We start from the raw sequence: 20,480 nt of genomic DNA on the forward strand, positions 1-20,480 counted from the left end.
CCCCTTCCAGGCCCGAAACTGGGCTCTTGTCTAACACTCGGAAATGACTTGTCCGAGGAGACACGTGTTGACAAATCAAGAGATTTTATTGGGAAAGGGCACCCGGGTGGAGAGCAGTAGGGTAAGGGAACGCAGGAGAACTGCTCTGCCGTGTGGCTTGCAGTCTCGGTTTTATGGTGATGGGACTAGTTTCCAGGTGGTCTTTGGCCAATCATTCTAATTCAGCGTCTTTCCTGGTGGCGTACACATCGCTCAGCCAAGATGGATGCTAGCGAGAGGGATTCTGGGAAGTGGATGGACACCCGGTGTCTCCTTTCCACCTTACCTGAACTCTTCCGGTTGGTGGTGGCTTATTAGTTCCATATTCCTTATCAGGATCTCCTGTCATAAAACAACTCATGCAAATGGTTACTATGGTGCCTGGGCAGGGTGGGCAGTTTCAATCAATGTGCTTCCCCTAACACATCCATCTATGAAAATAAACTGTCTAATGACATGTCATGTACAGAAGTGAGATTTGGACTATGAAGAAGGCTGAGCGTCAAAGAATTGATGCTTTCAAATTGTGGTGCTGGAGAAGACTCTTGAGAGTCCCTTGGATTGCAAGGAAATCCAACCAGTCAATCCTAAAGGAAATCAACCCTAAATATTCATTGGAAGGACTGATGCTAAAGCTGAAGCTCCAATGCTTTGGCCACTTGATGCAAAGAGCATTCATTCGGAAAGACCCTGATGCTGGGAAAGATTGAGGGCAGGAGGAGAAGGGGCCGACAGAGGATGAGATGAGATGGTTGGATGGCATCACCAACTCAATGGACATGAGTTTGAACAGACTCTGGGAGATAGTGAAGGACAAGGAAGGCTGGCGTGCAGCAGTCCGTGGGGTCAGAGTTGGACATGACCTAGAGGTTGAACAACAACAAGGACATGAGAAGTAATTCATAATGTATCGGTTTCTTAAAAAAGCAAGCTAGTTAACATGACGTACAATATGACTGAAGTTTGTGAAAATGTGTGTGTTCTGGCCCAGTGGCTAAGGCTCTGTGCTCCCAAGGCAGGGGGCCTAGGTTCAATCCCTGGTCAGGGAGCTAGATCCTGTATGCCACAACTAAAAGATCGTACATGTGGCAGTGAGGACCCAGCACAGCCAAATAATACACATTCTGATGAAAGGGATGGTGAACACACCGAAATGGCGACAATGGTCATCTCTGGGTGTTGAGGTTGAGGGTCATTTGAATTTTCTTTTCCGTGTTTTCTGTATCTTCTAAATTGCCCAATTGTTGCTTCCAGTTCACCTCCATCTCACTATCTACCTTCTCAAGGTTGCCACCACTGGTCTGTTGAATACTCTCATGTCTGCTGTGAAGTACAGGGGACATTTCTTCACCTTGACATGACCTGGCCTCAGCAGTGTCTGGCACAACTGAGTACCATTTCTTTGTTTCTGAACCCTCCTGGTTTTCCTTTGCCCTCAGCACTTCTTTCTCTCAGGGCAGGCTCTTCTTCCTCTGACCATCCTTCGCTCCACCAGGATTCTATTATGTGTATATATATATATATATGTGTGTGTGTGTGTGTGTGTGTGTATAGTATTCTATATTATATATAGAATATATATTGTATTCTATTGATTCTAATATATATATATATATATATAGTACTTGGTCACTCAGTCATGTCCAACTCTTTGTGACCCCATGGACTATATGGGTCTCTGTCCATGGGGGATTCTGTCCATGGGGATTTCCCAGGTAAGAATACTGGAGTGGGTTGCCATGCCCTTCTCTGTCCATGGGGATTTCCTGTCCATGGGGATTTCCCAGGTAAGAATACTGGAGTGGGTTGCCATGCCCTTCTCTAGGGGATCTTCCCAACCCAGGGATCGAACCCAGGTCTCCTGCATTGCAAACAGATTCTTTACCATCTGAGCCACCAGGGAAACCCAAGAATACTGGAGTGGGTAGCCTATCCTTTTTCCAGGGAAACTTCCAGACCCAGGAATCGAACCAGGATCTCCTGAATTGCGGGCAGATTCTTTACCAGCTGAGCTACCAGGGAAGCCCATAAATAAATAAATAAATATAACACACACACACACACACACACACACACACACACACACACACATACATATACATATATGTACATATATGTTATATATATATAAAACACCACCCACCTCCTACCACCCACCTATATACATGTGTATGTGTGTGTGTGCTAAGTCGTGTCCTACTCTTGGTGGGCCCATGGACTGTAGCCCGCCAGGTTCCTCTGTCCATGGGATTCTCTAGGCAAGAATACTGAAGTGGATTTTCATTCCCTTCTTCAGGGGATCTTCCTGACCTAGGGATCGAACCTACATCTCTTGTGTCTCTTGTGTCTTCTGCATTGGCAAGTGGATTCTTTATCACTGTGCAACCTGGGGAAACCCTTATGTATTACTTACTTAATTAATATTAATTTATTTAGCTGCATTGAGTCTTAGTTGTAACATGTGGGAACTTATTGCCTGACCAGGGATCGAACCCCGGCCCCCCTGCCTTGGGAACGTGGAGTCTTAACTCCTGGACCATCTGGAAAGTCCCCAAGGTTCTGTTTTTAAGGCCACTTCTTCTCTCTCGGGCCCTCATCCTCTCTCCTCTTTGTGTGAGTTCCCTCTCTCACATGTTAACTGCCTACCAGAATTTCTACCATGAGTTTCCACGAGCATTTCAAACTTAACATGAATTCATTACCTTTGTCTCCTTCTCCTTCCAACCTCTCTAGCTCCACCCTTCCGCCTCCTTCCATCTAGTTGCCCTGACTAGGAACCTACAGCTGTTTCTCTGCCCCCCACCTTGTTCCAATATGATTGCTCACCACCTGTTATTTCTACCTCCTCATTTGCCCCAGGATTTACCTGTCTCCAGCATCAAGGCGCTGCCAGCTCTTGCCTATATTATTACCAAAAACTCCTAGCTCATCTGTCTCAAGTCTTATTCTTTCATAGTCAATTTTCCCTCCAGTATAGCAGGAATAGCTTTCTAAAATTCCTCTGGAAGAACTTTCCAGTGGTCCAGTGGCTAAGACTCCACACTTCCAAGGCAGGGAGACCAGGTTCTATCCCTGGTCAGGGAACTAGATTCCACATGCTGCAACTGAAAAGATCTGTGCCCCAGCCCAGCCAAGAAAAAAAATACTTTTAGTAAATGCTAAGTGTCTATTACGTCTCAGGCACTGTGCAAGGGCATAGTTACAATCAGACTGGCAAGGTTTCCCCTTTTATGGAATTTGGTTTTTAGTGTGTATTGGAGGAGGAGGGGTAATAAACATAAATGAATGACACAATAAAATAACTGTAACACAAGCTCAAAGAAAATGCAAGAGTAGAGTGATGGGGGTAAGAGGTCCTTGTAAATTTCATGGAAGCAAGGACCAATCTTTTGTGTTTTTTCCCCTTTGCATCTCTAACACAAAACCGTGTGTGCATTCAATCAGTATTTAGTAAGTGAATTATCAAAGTAGGCAGTTTGTAATCTAAACATTCTTATTACAGAAGTACTGTGTGTTCATGCAAGAAAAATGAGCAGGACAGCCAAACAAAACATAATGCTACCGCTTGGAGATAACAATATGCTTTGGTACTTCTATGTAGGACAGCACAGGAACTTAGCGAGAGATTATTTTTCTGGCCAAGGGAGTGACGAAAGTTTTATTTCCCCTCAATCCATCAGGGACCTAGGCTGCCCTTTTATGGCATTAGGAGACACACAAGGTACCAGGGAAGGGGTTCTACCCTCATCTGGGGTCAAGGAAGGCTACCCTTCTAAGGAAGTGACCTTTAAGCCATAAAGAAATTTGTTGTGCAAGAAAATGGGAAAGTTCACACTGAGAAATGTCTTCATTTAGAACTTCTGGCTCCAGGGTAGAGATGGGGGCAGGAAGTGGAGTGAAATTGCCTTTGAAGGTTCGCAGGGACCACATTAAAAGAGCATTTTTATCTAGCTCTAACTGCCAGTTTTCAGGAACTAAAGAATACAGATGCACAGATTAAAAAAAAATAAAATAAAACCTCCCAGAAGAAGTAATCAGCCCGATCCAGAATGAGGAACATTCTACAGGACAAATGATTTAGTTACTCATTTAGTTACTCATTGACTCAGCGTGAACGTAAAAAAAGGGAAGGAGGCTTGTTATAGGAAATAAAACAAAACACCCAAGCTTAAGAGACATAACAACCAAAAGCCACCTGTAGATATTCTTAATTTCTTTGTTTTAAAATTTTAATTTATTTATTTATGGATGTGGTGGGTCTTCATTGCAGAGCTCGGGCTTCTCATTGTGGTGGCTTCTCTTGCTGGGCTACAGGACACTAGAGCATGGGCTTCCGTAGTTGCAGTACATGGGCTAAAGAGTTGAGGTTCCCAGGCTCTAGAGCACAGGTTCAATAGTTGCGGTGTGAGGAGCAACAAATCTGTTGCTCCATGGTATGTGGGGTCTTCTTGGACCAGGGATCGAATCCATGCCTCCTGCATCGGCAGGCGGATTCTTTACTGCTGAGCCACCCTTATTTATTTCTTGACTGTAACAAACCAACTGTAAAAGGCAGGTTGGAGACAACTGAAGAAACGTGAACATGAACTGGGTACTATGATAAGATACTAAAGAATAATCGTTAATTTTATTGGGTGTGATAATGGCATGGTGGTTACACTTTTTTTAAAAGGCCTTATTTGTTGTAGATGCATGTGAGACAACTGATGTCTGCGGGTGTGTTTTACAACACTCTGGGAAAAAGCTGGGGGTGTGTGATATTTTGATATAAACAATATATATTTGGGGGACCTCCTTGGTGGTCCAGTGGTTAAGGATCCACCTTCCAATGCAGGGGACTCAAATTCTATCCCTGGTTGGGGAACTACAATCCCACAAGCCTCTGGACAACTAAACCCGCTTGCGTTAATTACTGAGCCTGAATTTCCCAACAAAGACCCATCACAGCCAAAAAGAAAGAAATACTTTTTGGCCTTTGTCCCATATTCCTAGCTCAAAATTGTATGAAACCCTTGAAATTTTCCTAAGTGATTGAGAGGAATGTCTTCTGCTATTCATTATAGGCCCCTTTCGACTATACCTGAGTTTATGCTAATGAGGTGACTCAATGGTTCCCTGGTTATTCCTCAGGAATAACCTCCTGTGTCTGGATGGCATAGAGCCATCTGTGATTGTTTAACAGGGACTTGTGGGTCCTATATCGACCCAAACATACTCTTCTGCACTGCTGCATTTACAGCCAATGATGTTGCCCCTAAATTAGTCACTCTCACAATCCATTTTAGTAAAGGTCCTTCAGGAAGCTGATGATACCAGTCTGAAAAATGAAGCAGCTAACTCCTTCACAACTATATTGCTGCTTTCAGGAGTTTCTTGGTTTTGCCCTCCTCACCCATGCTAACTTCCCAGGTGGCTCAGTGGCAAAGAATCTGCTTGCCAATGCAAGAGATTTGGGGTTTGATCCCTAGGTTGGGAAGATCTCCTGGAGGAGGAAGTGGCAACCCACTCCCAATATTCTTGCCTGGAAAACCCCGTGGACAGAGGAACCTGGCAGGCTACAGTCCGTGTGGTTGCAAAGAGTCAGCATGCGTGAGCATGCACGCTAATTACCTTCTTGGTGACCAGGAGACTTAGAGGTACTTTCTGTTGTCCCAGCCTAATTTTTTACTTAGTGGATAACTTTGAGGCTAGTGGCCAAAATTCAGGCCGACCCAAATCTGAACTTAGTCTAGCATCAAAATCCAAACCAGAACTCATGTTTAAGTTTCATTATAGCTATTGCAAATAATCACCAAGGGATGCGTACTTCACATTTTTTTTTCTTATTGGTTTGCACTTCTTTATGCTCTTCCCTGGTGGCTCAAACGGTAAAGAATCCACCTGCAATGCAGGAGACCCGGCTTCGATCCCTGGGTCGGGAAGATACCCTGGAGAAGGAAATGGCAACCGACTATAATGTTCTTGCCTGGAGAATTCCATGGACAGAAGAGCCTGGCAATCCCAGTTCATGGGGTTGCAAAGAGCTGGACAGACTGTGTGACTAACACACACACATGCTTCTAGTGAAACAACTTCCTGGGGTTGACTCCAACTCTAAATTCTATTTCCATTCGTAACTTTTGTTCACAGAACTCAGAATTAGTAATAATACTAATTATTACTGATTTACTATAAAGGATACAACTCACATAGTTGGTTGCTCTGGTATCTAACCTCCATCCTGAAGCTAAACACTCATCCAGAGTCACCTTATTAGAATAAACTCAGGTATGGTTGTAAAGGGCTTATTACGAATAACAAAAGAGGCTCCTCTCAGCTCTATCACTCAGGTCATAGAAGCTCTCCTGCCAAGAACGGAGGATGCAGACCAAATAAATATTTCTTATATTATCACGTCATCACAAAGAATAATAATAAAACTGAAAAATGCTGGTGATTGTCCAAGCTGGGTGATGGGTACATAGAGATTCATTCTGCCAAGTCTTCCAGGGTTTTTGTGGATTTGGAAACTTAGATAATAAAATATTTAGAAAAAAAGAGGATAATGGAAAGAGAGGTACTTTATAAGCCATACTAAAGAGTCTGATCTTCTAAACATTTTATTTTGAAATAATTTTAGATTTATAGGTAGATTGCAAAGACACTCAGCAGTTCACTCGCTCAGTCGTATCCGACTCTTTACAACCCCATGGACTGCAGCACGCCAGGCTTCCCTGTCCATCACCAACTCCCTACTTTGAGCCTACTCAAACTCATGTCCATTGTGTTAGTGATGCCATCCAATCATCTCATCCTCTATCATCCCCTTCTCCTTTCACCTTCAGTCTTTCCCAGTGTCAGGGTCTTTTCCAATGAGTAGGTTTTTTGCATCAGGTGGTCGAACTATTGGAGTTTCAGCTTCAGCAAAGTCCTTCCAATGAATATTTAGGACTGGTTTCCTTTAGGATTGACTGGTTGGATCTCCTTGCAGTCTAAGCAACTCTTAACAGTCTTCTCCAACACCACAGTTCAAAAGCATCAATTCTTCAGTGCTCAGCTTTCTTTATAGTCCAACTATCATATCCATAACATGACCATGGGAAAAACCATAGCTTTGACTAGATGGACCTTGGTGGTAAAGTAGTGTCTCTGCTTTTTATATTCTGTCTAGGTTGGTCATAGCTTTTCTTCCAAGAAACAAGCGTCTTTTAATTTCATGGCTGCAGTCACCATCTGCAGTGATTTTGGCAAAGACACTAGAGTGTTCCCAAATACTGCTTATCCATCTTCCTTTAATGTTACTTCTTCTATGACCATGATACGTTTACCATAACTAAGAAGTTAACATTGATACAATTCCACTAGCTAAATAGCAGACTATTCAAATTTCTTGTTTTCCCATTCTTCTTTTTTTCCATTCAAGATCCAATCCAGGATACTATATCCTATTTAATTGTCATGTCTCCTTAGTCTCTTCCAATCTGTCGATCTTTCTTGGTCTTTCTTTGCTTTTTATGACTTATACTTTTGGAAATAGTGGTCACGTGTTTTGTAGACTGTCCCAGGAATATTTTTTTTCCTGATGTGTTCTTGTGATTAGTCTAAAGTTATGGATTTGGGGGAAAATACTACAGAGGGAATGGGAGTGTGGCCTTGTCATTGCATCAGGTCAGGGAGCATGATGTCAGCATGACTTCTTATTTCTCATAAATATTAGTTGATTCAGGTGGTGTCTGCCAGGTTTCTCCACTATTTTTTCCTTTTTTATACTTTGTGACAAGCATCTTTAGGCCCAGCTTATGCTTATGGGGATTTTAAAATCAGAAGAAAGTCACTGAAGGGATTTAAGCAGAGAATAATGTTTTGAATGTCTGTTTTGGAAGGAATAGGAGATACGGGGGGCATTTGCAGTGGGACTGGACATAAACTGCTGGAGGCTGAGTGACCAGCAGTCTCATTCAGTTGGTTCTTACGGGACATGAAAGATGAGAGAAGGTGGAGTCAAGGATGGCCATGAGGTTTCTAAGCGGGACAGGTGGGTGGCCTGGGGCTTTCACTGACTCTAAACCAAGGCTGTGCAGCCCCTAGGAGGCTGTATGCCTCCCCTGCCCCCGCACCCCCTCCCTCCCCCCTTCCACAGAGAAGTCACTTTCCGTTTCTTGGTCTTATCTTGACTTGGATCCGGTCCCTGAATGTTCCTGGGGCCGGAAAGTGTCTTATCAACACTTCTTCTTATTAGAAGTTTGGGGCCGGGAAGATCCCCTGCAGGAGGAAATGACAACCCACTCCAGTATCTTTGCCTGGAGAATCCCATGGACAGAGGAGCCTAGCGGGCTACAATCCATGGGGTAGCCAAGAGTTGGACAAGACTGAAGCGATTTAGCACGCACGCACGGGATTACCCAGGAAGGTTAGAATCCCAAGCAAAGAGAGAGGAGATAGCGGTCGAGGAACTGAAGAAAGCTGGAGGAAAATGTCGTCCTTAAATCCTTTTTCTCCTCTCTCCATTTAAGGACCCAACGATGAGCATTTGACTCAGTGGTTTCAAACAAGTTATTTTATTTAGCTTTTCGTGTTCCGCCAACCGGCCCGCCCTCGGCCTCCCCTGTTTCGCGTTCCTTTCTGAGGCGTGTAGGGGGAGACGGTAGACTGCTGTCTCTCGGCCCTCACCTGCGCCGGCGGGACCCCCGCCCAGGTTTCTTTTCTCCTCGGCGCCTACGGGCGGGGGCGGGAGGGGCTGTAGGAGTTGGGGCCGGAGTCACCGGCCCGGGCGCCGGGCGGGCCCCGCTACCGTGCGAGGGCTTGTAGACCAAGTGGAAGATGAAAGCGTTGCAGTACCTGAGGGGGCGTGGCTCCATCAGGGGCGGGGTCAAGAGGCTGGGCTATCCCAAGGGGCGGGGCTTATAAATTCTGCGTTCCCGGGGGGGGCGGGGCTAGGCTTAGGGCTCCGTGGGTGAGCCAGGGTGTAATCAGGGCTATGTTTTGGTGGGTAGACGACCAGGGGTTGGAGAGATTTTGTGAGCTGGTTCTATAGAGGGGTGTGTGGGCGTTGTCGAGACCCTCCAGTGGGGGTCGTGAGGAGTGCGGGCGGAGGAAGCAGAGGGTAGGGCTGGGCCAGGAGGGTCCCAGGACCATAGAGACGAGGGTTGAGGTGGGCTTTTCAGGATAAGCAGCCAGAGAGTACGAAGGCCTTACCAGGGCATGCAATTGTCTGCCGCTCTGAGGCGAAACGGGGAGCGGAAAGGGTTGGGCTGTGGAGGGCTGGTCCCCCCTCCTGTGGCCACCGCCATGGTCTGGTCGTCCATCACACAGCCATACTCGCTGCTCTCGGTGAAGAACGCCGGCACTCGGAGGGACTGGGGTGGGAGCGGGGCCTCAGACACTCACAGAAAAGCTCCCACCCCCATATACCTCCTGGGGACCCAGAGGACTGGGATGGGGAGAGGCATGAGGCAGACACAGGGGCCAGGAGGACCCATGGGTGCACCCTCCGTCTGTGGAGTAGATGATGGGGAAGAAGACACTTTTAGAAAATGGGGGACCGGGAGGCAGGTTAGAGAAGGTCTCGTTTGCCCCATCCCCCACCTGTAACCGGGGCAGCGAGCTCAGCCAAGTGTCCTTTAGTCCAAAGCCAGAGTTAAATCCTGCGGAGGGAAGGAGAGCAGGGAGAAGCTAGCTTCCATGGCCTCCTCCCACCTTCTCCACCCTCCCACCCCCGGCTCTTACCGATGACCAAGTCAGGCTTGGGCCCCTGGAGCAGGTGGTAGGGCCTTGCAGACACCTTGATCTGCAGGTCTCTGCGGCCCCCCTTCTCCTTAGTCCCAGAGCTGAGCCGTGCTGATATGCCAGAAGCAGGGCGGACAGATACTTCAGGGCCATCCTGGAGAGTCAGAAGTGGGAGAGAGGCCAGTGGAAGTGAAGGTGCTGGAAGATGTATCAGGTAAGACAGGGGAGAGAAGGTAGGGATCAGAAGGGCACTGCCCAACCAGGATGATAACAGAGAGACCAGGTCTGGAGATTAGGGTGGGGGACAGGGGGAGGGGGTACTCAACCCTCACCCTCTGCAGAGTAAAGTGCTGCTGGTCACTTTCAGGGGGCAGGCCATCACCCACAAACTGCAGCTCCAGGGCCACGTGGGGGAGCAAGACCAAGAGTTCCTGAAGGGCAGAGAGGACGAATCTGGATCCCACCCTGTGTTCACCTCCATACCCAGATGCCCACCCTTCAGGCCTGGAGGGACTTACCCAAAACACCATGACAAGGTCAAACTCCTTCCCGGCCTCCACCACGTGGATTTTCAGTGACTGTTTGTTCTGGATATTGAGCTCAGGGACTGGGTGATAAGCTAGCCACTTAAGAATGTGGTCTCCTCCTCCCCTCCCTCCTGTCCCCTACCAGCCCCCTGGCCCCTCTGCTCCACGCAGTCCTCCCCCCTGCCTCAGCTCTCCTTACAGGATTGGGGCACCAGGTGGGTGATGACGTAGTACACAGTCAGTGGGTAGGTGAGGAGCACGGCCATGGGGGAGTCCAAGCTGAGGCCCCGCCAAATGTAGTAATCCTGCCACGAGCCTGGGGAGAGTGGGCTACTGGGGACCTGACCTCAGGCCCCCTCCAGGCTAACAGCCTCCTTTCTCAGCCACCCAAGACCTCTGGCCCTGCAGATCATATCCCCACCCCTAGCTCCCTCAGGGCCCCTCTGGCTCACCAAAGAGGCCCCTGGGTGAATCTGGGGGCACTGGAGGCATCAGAGCAGGCCCATCCCCCTGGAGAGGCTGGTAAGGATCTCCTGTGAGGATGAAAGATGATGAGCCTGGTGTCAGGGAGATCCCCACCTGGCTGCTTCCTTCTTCCAAAGGAGCTGTGTTCCCTGAGAGGACCTGGCGCTGCAGCAGGGGGCTGGGAAACTGCCTAGGGATGGGGCTTCTGGAGAGGGTGGGCAGGGGTGACTTTTCCGAGGACTGGGGAGGGGCAGGCAGTGCCCTGGTGCTGGGGGTGGGAGTGTCTGCTGTGTATGTGGAGGGGTTTTCTAGGATCTGGACAACTTTTTGATCTCCCCTCCTGCTCTCTAGTCTGAGCGACTCATGCCTGGAGAGAGGCCCCACGCACCATGGAGAAGAAGGCTGAGGGAGGGTGTGCTGCCCCTTGGGTGCCTGGGGGCGCCAGGGCCTGGAATCAGCATGCTGAGCTGGGTCCAATAGCCACGAGTGAGGCCGCGGGAGGCCAGGAAGGCCTCCTTGTTAAAGGTTTCACTGGTCACCTCTGGAGAAGGATGAGGGGAGGGGTTGAGGGCCCAGTGGCCAGGATTCCAGACTTGGGCTCACCTCAGCCTCTCCCCAGGACCCTGGGTCTGACTCTGCTTCTAGTCAGGCAGAGAACTAACATTCCTGAGTGGCTACAGCATAGTCCGCAGAAGCCATATAACAATTCCATGGGTTTTAACATTTGCTAATCTGCCTGTTTTACCGGTGAGGAAAAACTCTAAAAAGTAAAGTGATTTGTTTCAGGTTGCCAGCTTGTGAAACTGGGAAGCAAGTATTTGTATCTCTACTCCTGAATCCCCTAAGTTCTCTCAGGGACCTGGGAACTCAGTCCTCAGCTCCAGAGAGGCTATCTTCAGCCCCAGGGGTCTAGCTCCCAGCCCCAAACACCCAGTGCTCAGCTGTTACTCCAGGGATCAAGACTCTGAAATAACAGGCACTTAACCTTCAAGCCCAGGACCCTGTTCCAAAGACCTAGTTCTGCTTCCCCCATCCATCCTGACCTTATGGTACCTGCGGTGTAGGTAAAAGGCAGGGTTGCCAGTTCTCCAGCCCGCTCCATGAAGGCTGCAAGCCTTGGGCACCAAAATTGGTGGCTTACGTCATCTGGGCATCGCTTCCAGTCCGCACGGAGACAAGCCTCTCCACAGTACAAGACAGCACCGCACTGGGGGCTGGGGTTATAGGAGGTGGTGGGGTATCCAGTGTTAGTGTATGTAGGTCCCCTGTCTGCTGTCCATCTGTCCTGCAGCTGCCCATATGTCACTCAGTCTATGTGTACTCTCTTTGCCTATAACGGCATGGTATTTTTCCATCTTCTTGTTTCTCTGGTCCTCATTCTGTCTGTCCACAGTGTCCCCCACTAGCCTGCTTCCTCTCTGTTTGCCAGACTTTCCTCCCCCTCACTCTGTCTTTGCAGGTTGCTCACCAGGGTGTCAGTTTCACTTCAAAGCTGTGCCTGTGACAAACATGGCAGGTTCGAGCCCGAAGGGAGGCAAAGGTGAAGCCTGGCCGGGGACCCCATGTCCGCATCGGGGTCTTGGATAACTTCACTCCCAGCCTTGGGACCAGACTCTCCAGCTCCCTGAATGAGGGTGGAGACAGCATCAGGTTGGGGGTGGAGCTCAGAAGCCCAGGCCCCCAGGCTTCCCCACCCTCTACCAGCTTTCTGTACCAATGCAGCTGGGCATCTCCCACAGTAAGCTGTCGGGGCTTTCGGGGATCTCCGGAGCCCATGGGGCAGACCATGCTGTGGCAGAGGAGAGCATAGGCTCGAGGAGCCAGGTTCTCAGCCCCTGAGCCCCTGCTGGTGCTCCCCTGTGCTCCTTCCATCAGCAGGTCAATGCCCAGGATGATGCCATGTTCATCCGTCACCAGTAGGAGACAGGAAAGGTGCAAGGGGGCAGCACCTGCAGAAGACAGGAAAAGTCGGGGGTGGAGGGGGAAGATTGTTAGGGGCAGGGTACCAAATCAGATACTCCTGGGGCCAGGAGAGGGGACTAGGTAGAGAGGGCAGGCCTTTTTGGAAGGGGACAGCGGCTCCACAGAACGAGCATTTGCTGCCAGGCAGAAATGTGGGGGCGTGCTGTGGAACTTCACATTTTTCTTGAGGTGTTAACTCTCGACTTCTGGAATTGTTTTTTTCTTTTACTATTTAAATGTTGGTGAAACTTAAAAAAAAATGTGGATCAATGAAAACACCTTTTAAGGCCAGCTTGGCCTGAGGCCCACCCATGTGTGACTCCTAACTGCGCTCTGCTCTGAGGGGGCCAGCGGTGTCCCGGGTTCTTACCACCTCTCCGCCCCGTCCTCCTCTCAGGCCCCGGCCCGTCTTCTGCCCTGTCTTCTTTGCCATCCTCGCCACCTCCAGCCTCCTGCTCGGCCTCCTCTGGCTCCCCTGGAGGGGTGGCTTCCCGGGGGGGCTCCCTGCTGCCAGGGGCCGGCTCCCCATCCTCGTCCGTTTCTACCTTTTTGGTGCCGGCACCCTCCTCCTTTCCATTCTCTTCTTCTTCCTCCTCCTCCTCCTCCTCCTCTCCTTGCTCCCCTTCCTCCAGGCTGACAAAGCTGACGTAGGGACTTAGGTCTCGCAGGTGGAGTGGGGGCTCATCTCCCAGCAGCCGGGCAGCCCCCAGGCCTGGTCCAGGGCCTGGCTCTGCCCCTTGCCCCAGGCTGATGCCCACACTGCTGTTGGGCAAGACGTGGAGCACCCAAAGGGCCGGGTCCTGGGGCAACCTTCTGATCTGAGCCTCCAGCTGCCGCCAGCGACCCTCAAGGCTGGTCCCTACAGCCCCGCGCTCTGCCACGAACTTGTGGAACCAGCCAAAGAGGAGGGCAGCAAAATCAAGGAATTCATCCCGGTATCCAGACACAAACTCCATGTCTTCAGGGGCACAGGGCCTGAGCCAGACTGAGAAGAGGAAGGGATGTATGGTGAGGGAGAGGCACCGGGGACAGTGTGGGTTGGAGGGGTCCCTTAGGGTGGAATCTATGGATGGATGTTGGGAGCCAGAAAGGAGGTTTTAGGGCTGAGGATGCGAGTTCAGGATGAGAATGGGGGCCAGACTTGAAAGTGGGTGATTAGGGTTAAAAGTGAGTAGTCAGGAGGGAGATAGTATTTGGGGCTCCAAATCTGAGGCTGAAACCCTCAAACGTAGGGGTTGAATTAAATCGAGGATCGAAGTGGGAGAGGGTTAATCCTATGCGGAAGAGTGCTGGACTCTTCTGTGGGGTGTGGGAAGAGGGCATCAGAGGCAGGGCATCCCTTCGCCTTGGACGGGGTTAGGGTTGGCGGTGAACCCCAGTACACCTGGCCCCGCCCCGGCCGCCCCACGACTCCGGTACCTGCAGCCGCCACCACTTTTCGAAGGTAAATACCTCGGGGTGCGGTGTGACGTCAGGCTGCCCGAGCCCAGGGCCGGCTGCTCGGGCGGCCACGCCCCAAAGTCGTGCGCCGCGCGGAGGCGCCCGGGTCAGCGTCTGCGCGGGGCGGGGCGGCGGACTGGTGCTGACAGCCACTTCGCCCACGTGGCTGGAGCCGGGTCAAAACGGGAAAGCCTCTCTAAGGAGCAGGTCGCAGAGACTGAGCTGCGGAGGGCAGGCGGGCGGCGCTGGCATCTCTGGGCCGCACGAATCGGCCCAGGGGGCAGGGCTGCCATCCAGCCGCGCCTAGCCGTGCACCTTGGGCTTCCTTTCGCTTTCTCTCGCCTTCTTCCATCATTCCTGGTTATCCCTCGACGAGGCTCTGGGCTGGGTGCGGGGGTGCTGGCGGAGAAACTCCACCTCCCGGAGTTTCCCCGCCGCCCGCAAGCCTGCGATCACGCGGTTGCGACGGTACAGACCCCACTGTCGATTTGAGAGGGTGAGGACGCCGGGAGGGACGCGCCGCCCCCTCGCGACCTGCCTCGGCCGGCCGGGCCCCAGCGCCGACGACCGCCGTGTCCCTCGGAATCACAGGCGAAGCGGGAGGAGGAAGCGAAAGCCATTGAGAAACCGGCTGGTCGTCAGGCTCCGGAGAACGTCGGGGAGTCAGACAGAACGCGGCGGGCCGAGATGATGCTGGGCCGGGCATCCCGGTTACTCTTGGTCCTACTGTTTGTAGCTTGTCTCACTCCTTCAGGTTTGTCAGAGGCCCGGAGCCCCGAATCCGGGGAAGGAAACGGGCGGGAGGCACTAGCGCCGCGGGGATGAGTTAAGTGGGGAGCCAGGGTCCCCAAGGCAGCTGGGGCAGGGGGAGGGCCAGCTGCTTGGGCTTGGGGATGGGCTGGGGAACACCTGGGTCCAGATGTGATTATGGACATATTTGGGGAGAGTGAAGCGTGGGTCGAGCCGGGGTCGGGGCTCAGATCCTGGGGTCTACGGGAGACACTGTAGCGACGCTGTGGGTTGAAGTCTTAGTAGCAGCTGCATGAGCCCCTTGAACCGGGGCCTGTGCGAGCCACTTCCATCCCTCTCAGGCAATGGCAACGAAGGCAGCAAAGTTGGGAGGTGTCCCTGCAATCGTACAATCCCTTCCCGTTCCCCTCCAAACGAGAGTGAAATGAGTCATCTCCGAAAATACGTGACAGCATATCAGCGCTGTTTTTCCTACATCAGGTAATCTCACCACCCACCCCTGGGAGGGCTGCGCGGCGCCCCCCGCCCCCAGCCCTTCAGGATCCTCTGGTCAAACTCGATCTCCTTCTGGGAGGACGTCTAGCCCCTGCCCCATTCCTCCCGGTCACGTTCGCCCTAATTCGTTGCACCTTCAGTTTCCCTTTTCCCCTGTCCCACCTACCTGGAATTTCCCAGTCCCAGCAGAAACTGCCGAAGCTCGGGAGTGACCTCACTTCCTTGGAACCAGGAAAGAGCTGAGAATAGCGGGGGTGGGACAGAGAGTGGGGACACATCTGAAACCAGGCCGTTCCTCAGGTTCCAGCTACCCCGCGGAACTGTGTGTGGAGGCAGCACTGACCGCTGGGTTCAGGAACTGATGCGCTGCTTTGACAGCAGAGGTGAGAGCTTCCCCCTCCTCCCTAGGCCCTGTCCCCAGGGCTCCTGTGCGGCCACCTTACACCCTTCTTTGCCTCAGCCCTTTGTTCTTCAGTATACTTTGACTTAAGTTCCTCTTTACCATAAACCCTTCACCATCACTTTCATGATTTTTGCCAATACTTCCTATCACTGTGCATTTCCTTAATGTTGTTCTTGAAATCAATGCACTATTTTTATGTTCCGGTATTTTGTGGTGGAGGCTTCCCCAGTGGCTCAGGGGTAAAGAATCTACCTGCCAGTGGAGGAGATAGTGGGTTCTATCCCTGGATTGGAAGGATCCCCTGGAGAAGGAGATGTCACTCTTGACTGGGAAATCCCATGGACAGAAGAGCCTTATGGGCTATAGTCCATGGAGCTGCAAAAGAGTCAGACATTACTTGATGACTAAACAACAACAACAATTTTATTATGGAAATTTGAAGACATGTACAAAAGTTGAGAGATTTGTCCAGTGAACATCCATATAACCACCACCTAATTCGATAATGTTTGATTTTTATATTTGATGTATTTTCTATACGTCCATAACAAAGCAAATATATTTTATATTTTACAATATCGAGTTTAAGGCATTGTAACTATATTTGCTTTATTGCCCACCCATCTATCTATGCATCCCTCTATCCCTCATTGATCTGCCTAATATCTTTTTTGTACACTTCCAAGTAAGTTGCAGGTTTGACTATACTTTATTCCCAGACATTTCACCATGTATATTATTAAGGAGAGTTCTGTATCTTATTGTTCCTTTGAGGTGAAATTTTAAAACAATGAAATGAATAAATAAGTGTATACAGCTACTTTTGAAAAACTTAATGGCAACTTGTCCTAAGCAGGAACACCTGTGAAGTCACAAATTTGATATGCTGGTTGTATTTTACTCCTAAAATAAATACACAACCATTAAGACACCAGGTGTTCTTCCAGGTCCCAGCACCTATCTGATTTCATCTACTCTTCCTTGCTACTCTGGCCTTTGTTAATAAAATTATCCCTAAGTTACAGCTAAAAGAAATGAACCCCAGAGAGGTTAGGCAACAAGGGGCAAGGTCACAGCTACTTTGTAGCAGAGTCTGGGTTCCAACCCGGGTGTCCTGACTTGCCAGGACATGATTGCCCCAGGGGTTCCATGTTGTAGTTGCTCACTTCCATCTCTCCATATTTTCCCTCTACCCTCCTTTCCTGGCCTTCAGCTGTTCCCTTGGTGTTTTCCTTGACCCACTACCCTGCCCCCTGTCTAGTTCTTCACCTTGTCACCTCCTAGCCCTGATTCCTCACTTCTTGCTTCTTCAGAATGTAGACATGCTCAACCTAGGGTGGTGACCCACCAGGCGGGTGCACCTCTTCACAGCACCCAGCTTCCTGAGCCCACAGAAGCAGCACCTTCAGACACAGCCACCACTTCCCAGATGTACCTGCCATCCACTTTGCAGCGTACCCAGCAACCCACTCCTCTGGAAGGAGCACTGTCCTTGGACAGCAAGCTCATCCCCACCCACGAAACTACCACTTACACTTCGGGCCACAGTCTGGGGGCAGAGCCTGAGGCTAGGGAGAACCAGAAGCAGCTGAAAGAAAACGTGGGTCCTGCAGCTGGGACATTAGCCATGGTGCCTGTGTTGTCCCTCTTGGCCATCGTTTTCATCCTCACTGGAGTCCTACTCTACGTGGTGTGCAAGCGGAGGAGGAAGCAGCCCCTACAGCATCCCCCAGGTAAACTGGGCTTCTGAACCCCTCCTCCAGGGACCCAGAGCCTCCCTGGCAGGGATTCTGCCAGCAGCAGCTCCCAGGCAGACCCAGAGACAAATACAGGCGATGAGTGAAGAGTCAGCCCGACTACAGAGTGGAGAGGGAGGGATGCCATCATAGGCCCAGGGACCAGCCCTCGAAGTCAGGCAGTGCTTGGAGCAACATCAAGGTGGCAGCTAGAGCAGACTAGTGGGAGATGAAGCTGTGGAGGAAGGTGGGAGCCCTTCATTCAATTCACAGATCTTTACTGTTGAGCACCTGCTGTGTACCTGGTCTACAGCTAATGTTTTGGACTCTGATTCCCCAGTTTAAGCTGTCACCCCTTGCCCCCCTGATACCCTGCCCAACTTCCCTTGATCTCAGAGCTCATCTGTTAATTTCTTTATCTTTTCCAGATCTTGCAGCTTCATTATATACCTGCAGCAGAAGAACCAGTGCACAGAATGGAATCTTGTGAGGGCAGATTGTGATTTATTCAGCATCAATTAATATGAGAACAATCTCTGGCACATGGTAGACACTCTACTTATTGGTCAGTGTTTAATTCACAACTAACCAGTCACTGACCTCCCTTAGACCTTTCCTCTTTTATTTTGGATTTCTCCTATACTGTGATATAAAATTTACTGTTTATGTCTTGTATAAATTCCATATTTTTTAACTACTAAAACTTATTTTTATAATTTTTGGCTCTTCTTTCTGCAGACATGGGTCTTATGCCCTTGCCCCCTAATCATGCCTGGTTCTTGGCTTCAGCTTCTCTGCTGATGGCCATCTAGCATCTTCCCCCTCAACATCTCCTCCCAACCCCCACCAGCCTCCATGTCCCATGACCCGTATATTTTGCTCTTGTCACTTCACACCACACCAGTGTTCCTCCCTAGCTTCTACCCTCTCCTGCTTCATGCCCTGAACCCACAGTAAAGGCCTGGGCTTTTCCACCCTCCCTCCTCAGCAGCTGCCATGCAGCCTGGTTTTACTTCCTCAACCCCTTACATCACCATATGTGCCCCAATTAGAGTCTGAGCTCCTTGTTTTAGTGTTATTATTTTTATTAGCAAAACCCTTAGTTCTCATTTTGTCTTTTTCAGTGAACCAAAAATGTGTCTTCCTTGGTCCAAGTCTGCGGGAAGCCTAGGGCAGGGACATGAGGAAGTGGGTTGGGTGTCTAAGTCCCCACCTTCTGTCTGAGCTTGTCCGTACTCAGTGAAGTGCATGGCAGGAGCAACCTGCTGGAGGAGCCAGGGCACAGCTGTGCACAGGCTTGGTCTCTTAAGTGTCTTCCTTCCCACCTTCTGCACCCTTGTCCTCATGGCCTCTGACCAGTACGGCAGGTACAGGGTAGCCCACACTCTCCAGATTCGGTTCTGGGGTATATGTGGAGCTCTCCCTCCAAGCTGTTCACCTGCTTGGCCTAGTTCTCCAGCATCTGCTCACAGGTTCGGGCCACCTCACTGAGCTTGAGGCGAGCATAGTCCACTCGCTTCAGGGCCATTTGACAGTCCTTCCTTGAAGAGTAGCTGGAGCCCTCGTGGGGCTGCCCTGTGGCCACCTATAGGACATTCAGATTGATCAGTGAAGCACCCCTTCCCTCACCCATCTCCCCAACAAGTCATCAGGTCTTTTGCCTCATTTCTTCCCTGAGTTTGAATTTGCTATGCCAGATGGTTAGCTGGATTACCTAGAGCACATCAATGAACTTCTATTAAACACCTCTGTAAAGTGGGGATGACTGTAACTACTTCCTAGAGTTGTTATGGGCTTCCCTGATGACTCACATGGTAAAGAATCTGCTTGCAATGCAGGAGACCCGGGTTCAATCCCTGGGTCAGGAAGATCCCCTGGAGAATGGAATGGCTACCCATTCCAGTATTCTTGCCTGAGAAATTCCATGGACAGAGGAGCCTGGCGGGCTACAGTCCACAGGGTCACAGAGAGTCGGACACGGCTGAGAGACTAACAGTTTCACTTTTCAGAGTTGTTATAGGATTAGATAATGCAGAATGTCTAGCACACTGTACACGTTTAGTAAATGGTGCTTCCTGTTGTAATACCCTCAGAGCCCTTTCAGTCCTGTTCCTTTTCTCGTGAGGTAGCTGTCTGGAGCGCTGTACACTTGAGGTCAGGTCAAATGTCTACGGGCAAATCCTATAGCTTTCCTATTGTTTAGATGCCCTCTCCCAGGACTTTCCCACCCACTGGCTCATGTGATGCAACTCAGTGACACAGGAAACCTGTCCTGGAAGGGAAGGATGCTGCCAGGATCGACGGGCTTGCTGGGTAGGGCTGGTTTTGCTTGGCCCCGGGGGTCCAAAGCTGTGCCCCGGACTCTTGAAGAATAAGGCTAAGGCAGAGAGCTGGGGTGGGAGCGTAGCACGTTCCACCACACACACCTGAGTGAGATAGCGAATCTGAGCCGACAGCTCTGCTTCCACGTGCTGCACCGACGCGGTGAAGGCCGCTGCCTGTCGGTCTAAGAGCCTCTCGTTGGTTTTTTCCTTGGATAGTTCCAAGATCACGGTACCTGCCGGAGCGGAGAGCGGGCGGGGCTATCCGAAGACCGCCTGTATAGCCCCGCCCCAGGGCCAGCCCCACCCACCCCTAAACCCAGTTAGGATCCCTTCCAACCCAACTTGGTCCGCGCATGTGCAAGCGGTCGCGCCCCTCTCGTCATCGTATCCCGAACCTGCATTCTGAAGAATGGCTCCAATTTCTCTTTCGATGTCTTCCAGGGCGCGTAGTCGCTCGTTCGCCAGGCTGTAGGTAGCCATCGTTACCCTCGGGTTTTCTTTTGCGAAATACTACGGAAAAACGCCCGGAAGTAACTGTCGGTTTGCGCCTGCGCAGAGGGCGCACCTTAGCCAACACCACAGTTCCCAGGATGCTCAGCGTGGCCTTTCCCTTCCGGTTTCACCGGGTGAACTA

At 50.6% G+C, this 20,480-nt stretch overlaps 3 protein-coding genes across 6 annotated transcripts; 1 reads left to right on the forward strand and 2 right to left on the reverse strand.

The window, feature by feature from the left end:
* Nucleotides 1-8,684: 8,684 nt before the first annotated feature.
* Nucleotides 8,685-14,188, reverse strand: ZMYND15 (zinc finger MYND-type containing 15). Of its 4 annotated transcripts, XM_052657574.1 has the most exons (14): nucleotides 14,118-14,188; nucleotides 13,069-13,683; nucleotides 12,451-12,685; nucleotides 12,205-12,360; nucleotides 11,790-11,950; nucleotides 11,125-11,277; nucleotides 10,724-10,804; nucleotides 10,471-10,587; nucleotides 10,263-10,351; nucleotides 10,077-10,175; nucleotides 9,745-9,898; nucleotides 9,604-9,662; nucleotides 9,214-9,374; nucleotides 8,685-8,856 (listed from the first exon to the last, which is right to left on the reverse strand). In XM_052657574.1, exons 2-14 carry the CDS (start codon nucleotides 13,652-13,654, stop codon nucleotides 8,685-8,687), a joined length of 2,223 nt encoding a protein of 740 aa, XP_052513534.1. In that variant the 5' UTR covers nucleotides 13,655-13,683; nucleotides 14,118-14,188. The 4 variants fall into 4 exon arrangements, with proteins under 4 accessions (XP_052513534.1, XP_052513535.1, XP_052513533.1 ...); XM_052657575.1 differs by lacking the exon at nucleotides 10,471-10,587; XM_052657573.1 differs by having other exon boundaries at nucleotides 10,077-10,351.
* On the forward strand, nucleotides 13,653-18,201 carry CXCL16 (C-X-C motif chemokine ligand 16). Its single transcript, XM_052657578.1, has 6 exons — nucleotides 13,653-13,706; nucleotides 14,730-14,892; nucleotides 15,230-15,368; nucleotides 15,684-15,766; nucleotides 17,100-17,519; nucleotides 17,951-18,201. Exons 1-6 carry the CDS (start codon nucleotides 13,653-13,655, stop codon nucleotides 18,010-18,012), a joined length of 921 nt encoding a protein of 306 aa, XP_052513538.1. The 3' UTR covers nucleotides 18,013-18,201.
* A 411-nt stretch (nucleotides 18,202-18,612) lies between these two features.
* On the reverse strand, nucleotides 18,613-20,381 carry MED11 (mediator complex subunit 11). Its single transcript, XM_052658513.1, has 3 exons — nucleotides 20,242-20,381; nucleotides 19,949-20,079; nucleotides 18,613-19,107 (listed from the first exon to the last, which is right to left on the reverse strand). The coding sequence occupies exons 1-3, from the start codon at nucleotides 20,324-20,326 to the stop codon at nucleotides 18,970-18,972; spliced, it is 354 nt and encodes a 117-aa protein (XP_052514473.1). The 5' UTR covers nucleotides 20,327-20,381; the 3' UTR covers nucleotides 18,613-18,969.
* Nucleotides 20,382-20,480: the final 99 nt, after the last annotated feature.

Source organism: Budorcas taxicolor, chromosome 19 (genome assembly GCF_023091745.1).
Source record: "Budorcas taxicolor isolate Tak-1 chromosome 19, Takin1.1, whole genome shotgun sequence".
Taxonomy (NCBI): domain Eukaryota; kingdom Metazoa; phylum Chordata; class Mammalia; order Artiodactyla; family Bovidae; genus Budorcas; species Budorcas taxicolor.

Coding starts and splice junctions, on each gene's coding strand:
- CXCL16 (XM_052657578.1), top strand. CDS start 13,653: ATGTCTTCAGGGGCACAGGGCCTGAGCCAGACTGAGAAGAGGAAGGGA. Junction 13,707..14,729: donor AGAAGAGGAAGGGATGTATG/GTGAGGGAGAGG, acceptor TCGGAATCACAG/GCGAAGCGGGAGGAGGAAGC. Junction 15,369..15,683: donor CGCTGTTTTTCCTACATCAG/GTAATCTCACCA, acceptor GCCGTTCCTCAG/GTTCCAGCTACCCCGCGGAA.
- ZMYND15 (XM_052657573.1), bottom strand. CDS start 13,654: ATGGAGTTTGTGTCTGGATACCGGGATGAATTCCTTGATTTTGCTGCC. Junction 9,899..10,076: donor AGCACTTTACTCTGCAGAGG/GTGAGGGTTGAG, acceptor CTGACTCTCCAG/GATGGCCCTGAAGTATCTGT. Junction 9,375..9,603: donor GCTCGCTGCCCCGGTTACAG/GTGGGGGATGGG, acceptor CTCCCACCCCAG/TCCCTCCGAGTGCCGGCGTT.
- MED11 (XM_052658513.1), bottom strand. CDS start 20,326: ATGGCTACCTACAGCCTGGCGAACGAGCGACTACGCGCCCTGGAAGAC. Junction 20,080..20,241: donor AGCCATTCTTCAGAATGCAG/GTTCGGGATACG, acceptor CCGCTCCGGCAG/GTACCGTGATCTTGGAACTA. Junction 19,108..19,948: donor AGATTCGCTATCTCACTCAG/GTGTGTGTGGTG, acceptor AATGTCCTATAG/GTGGCCACAGGGCAGCCCCA.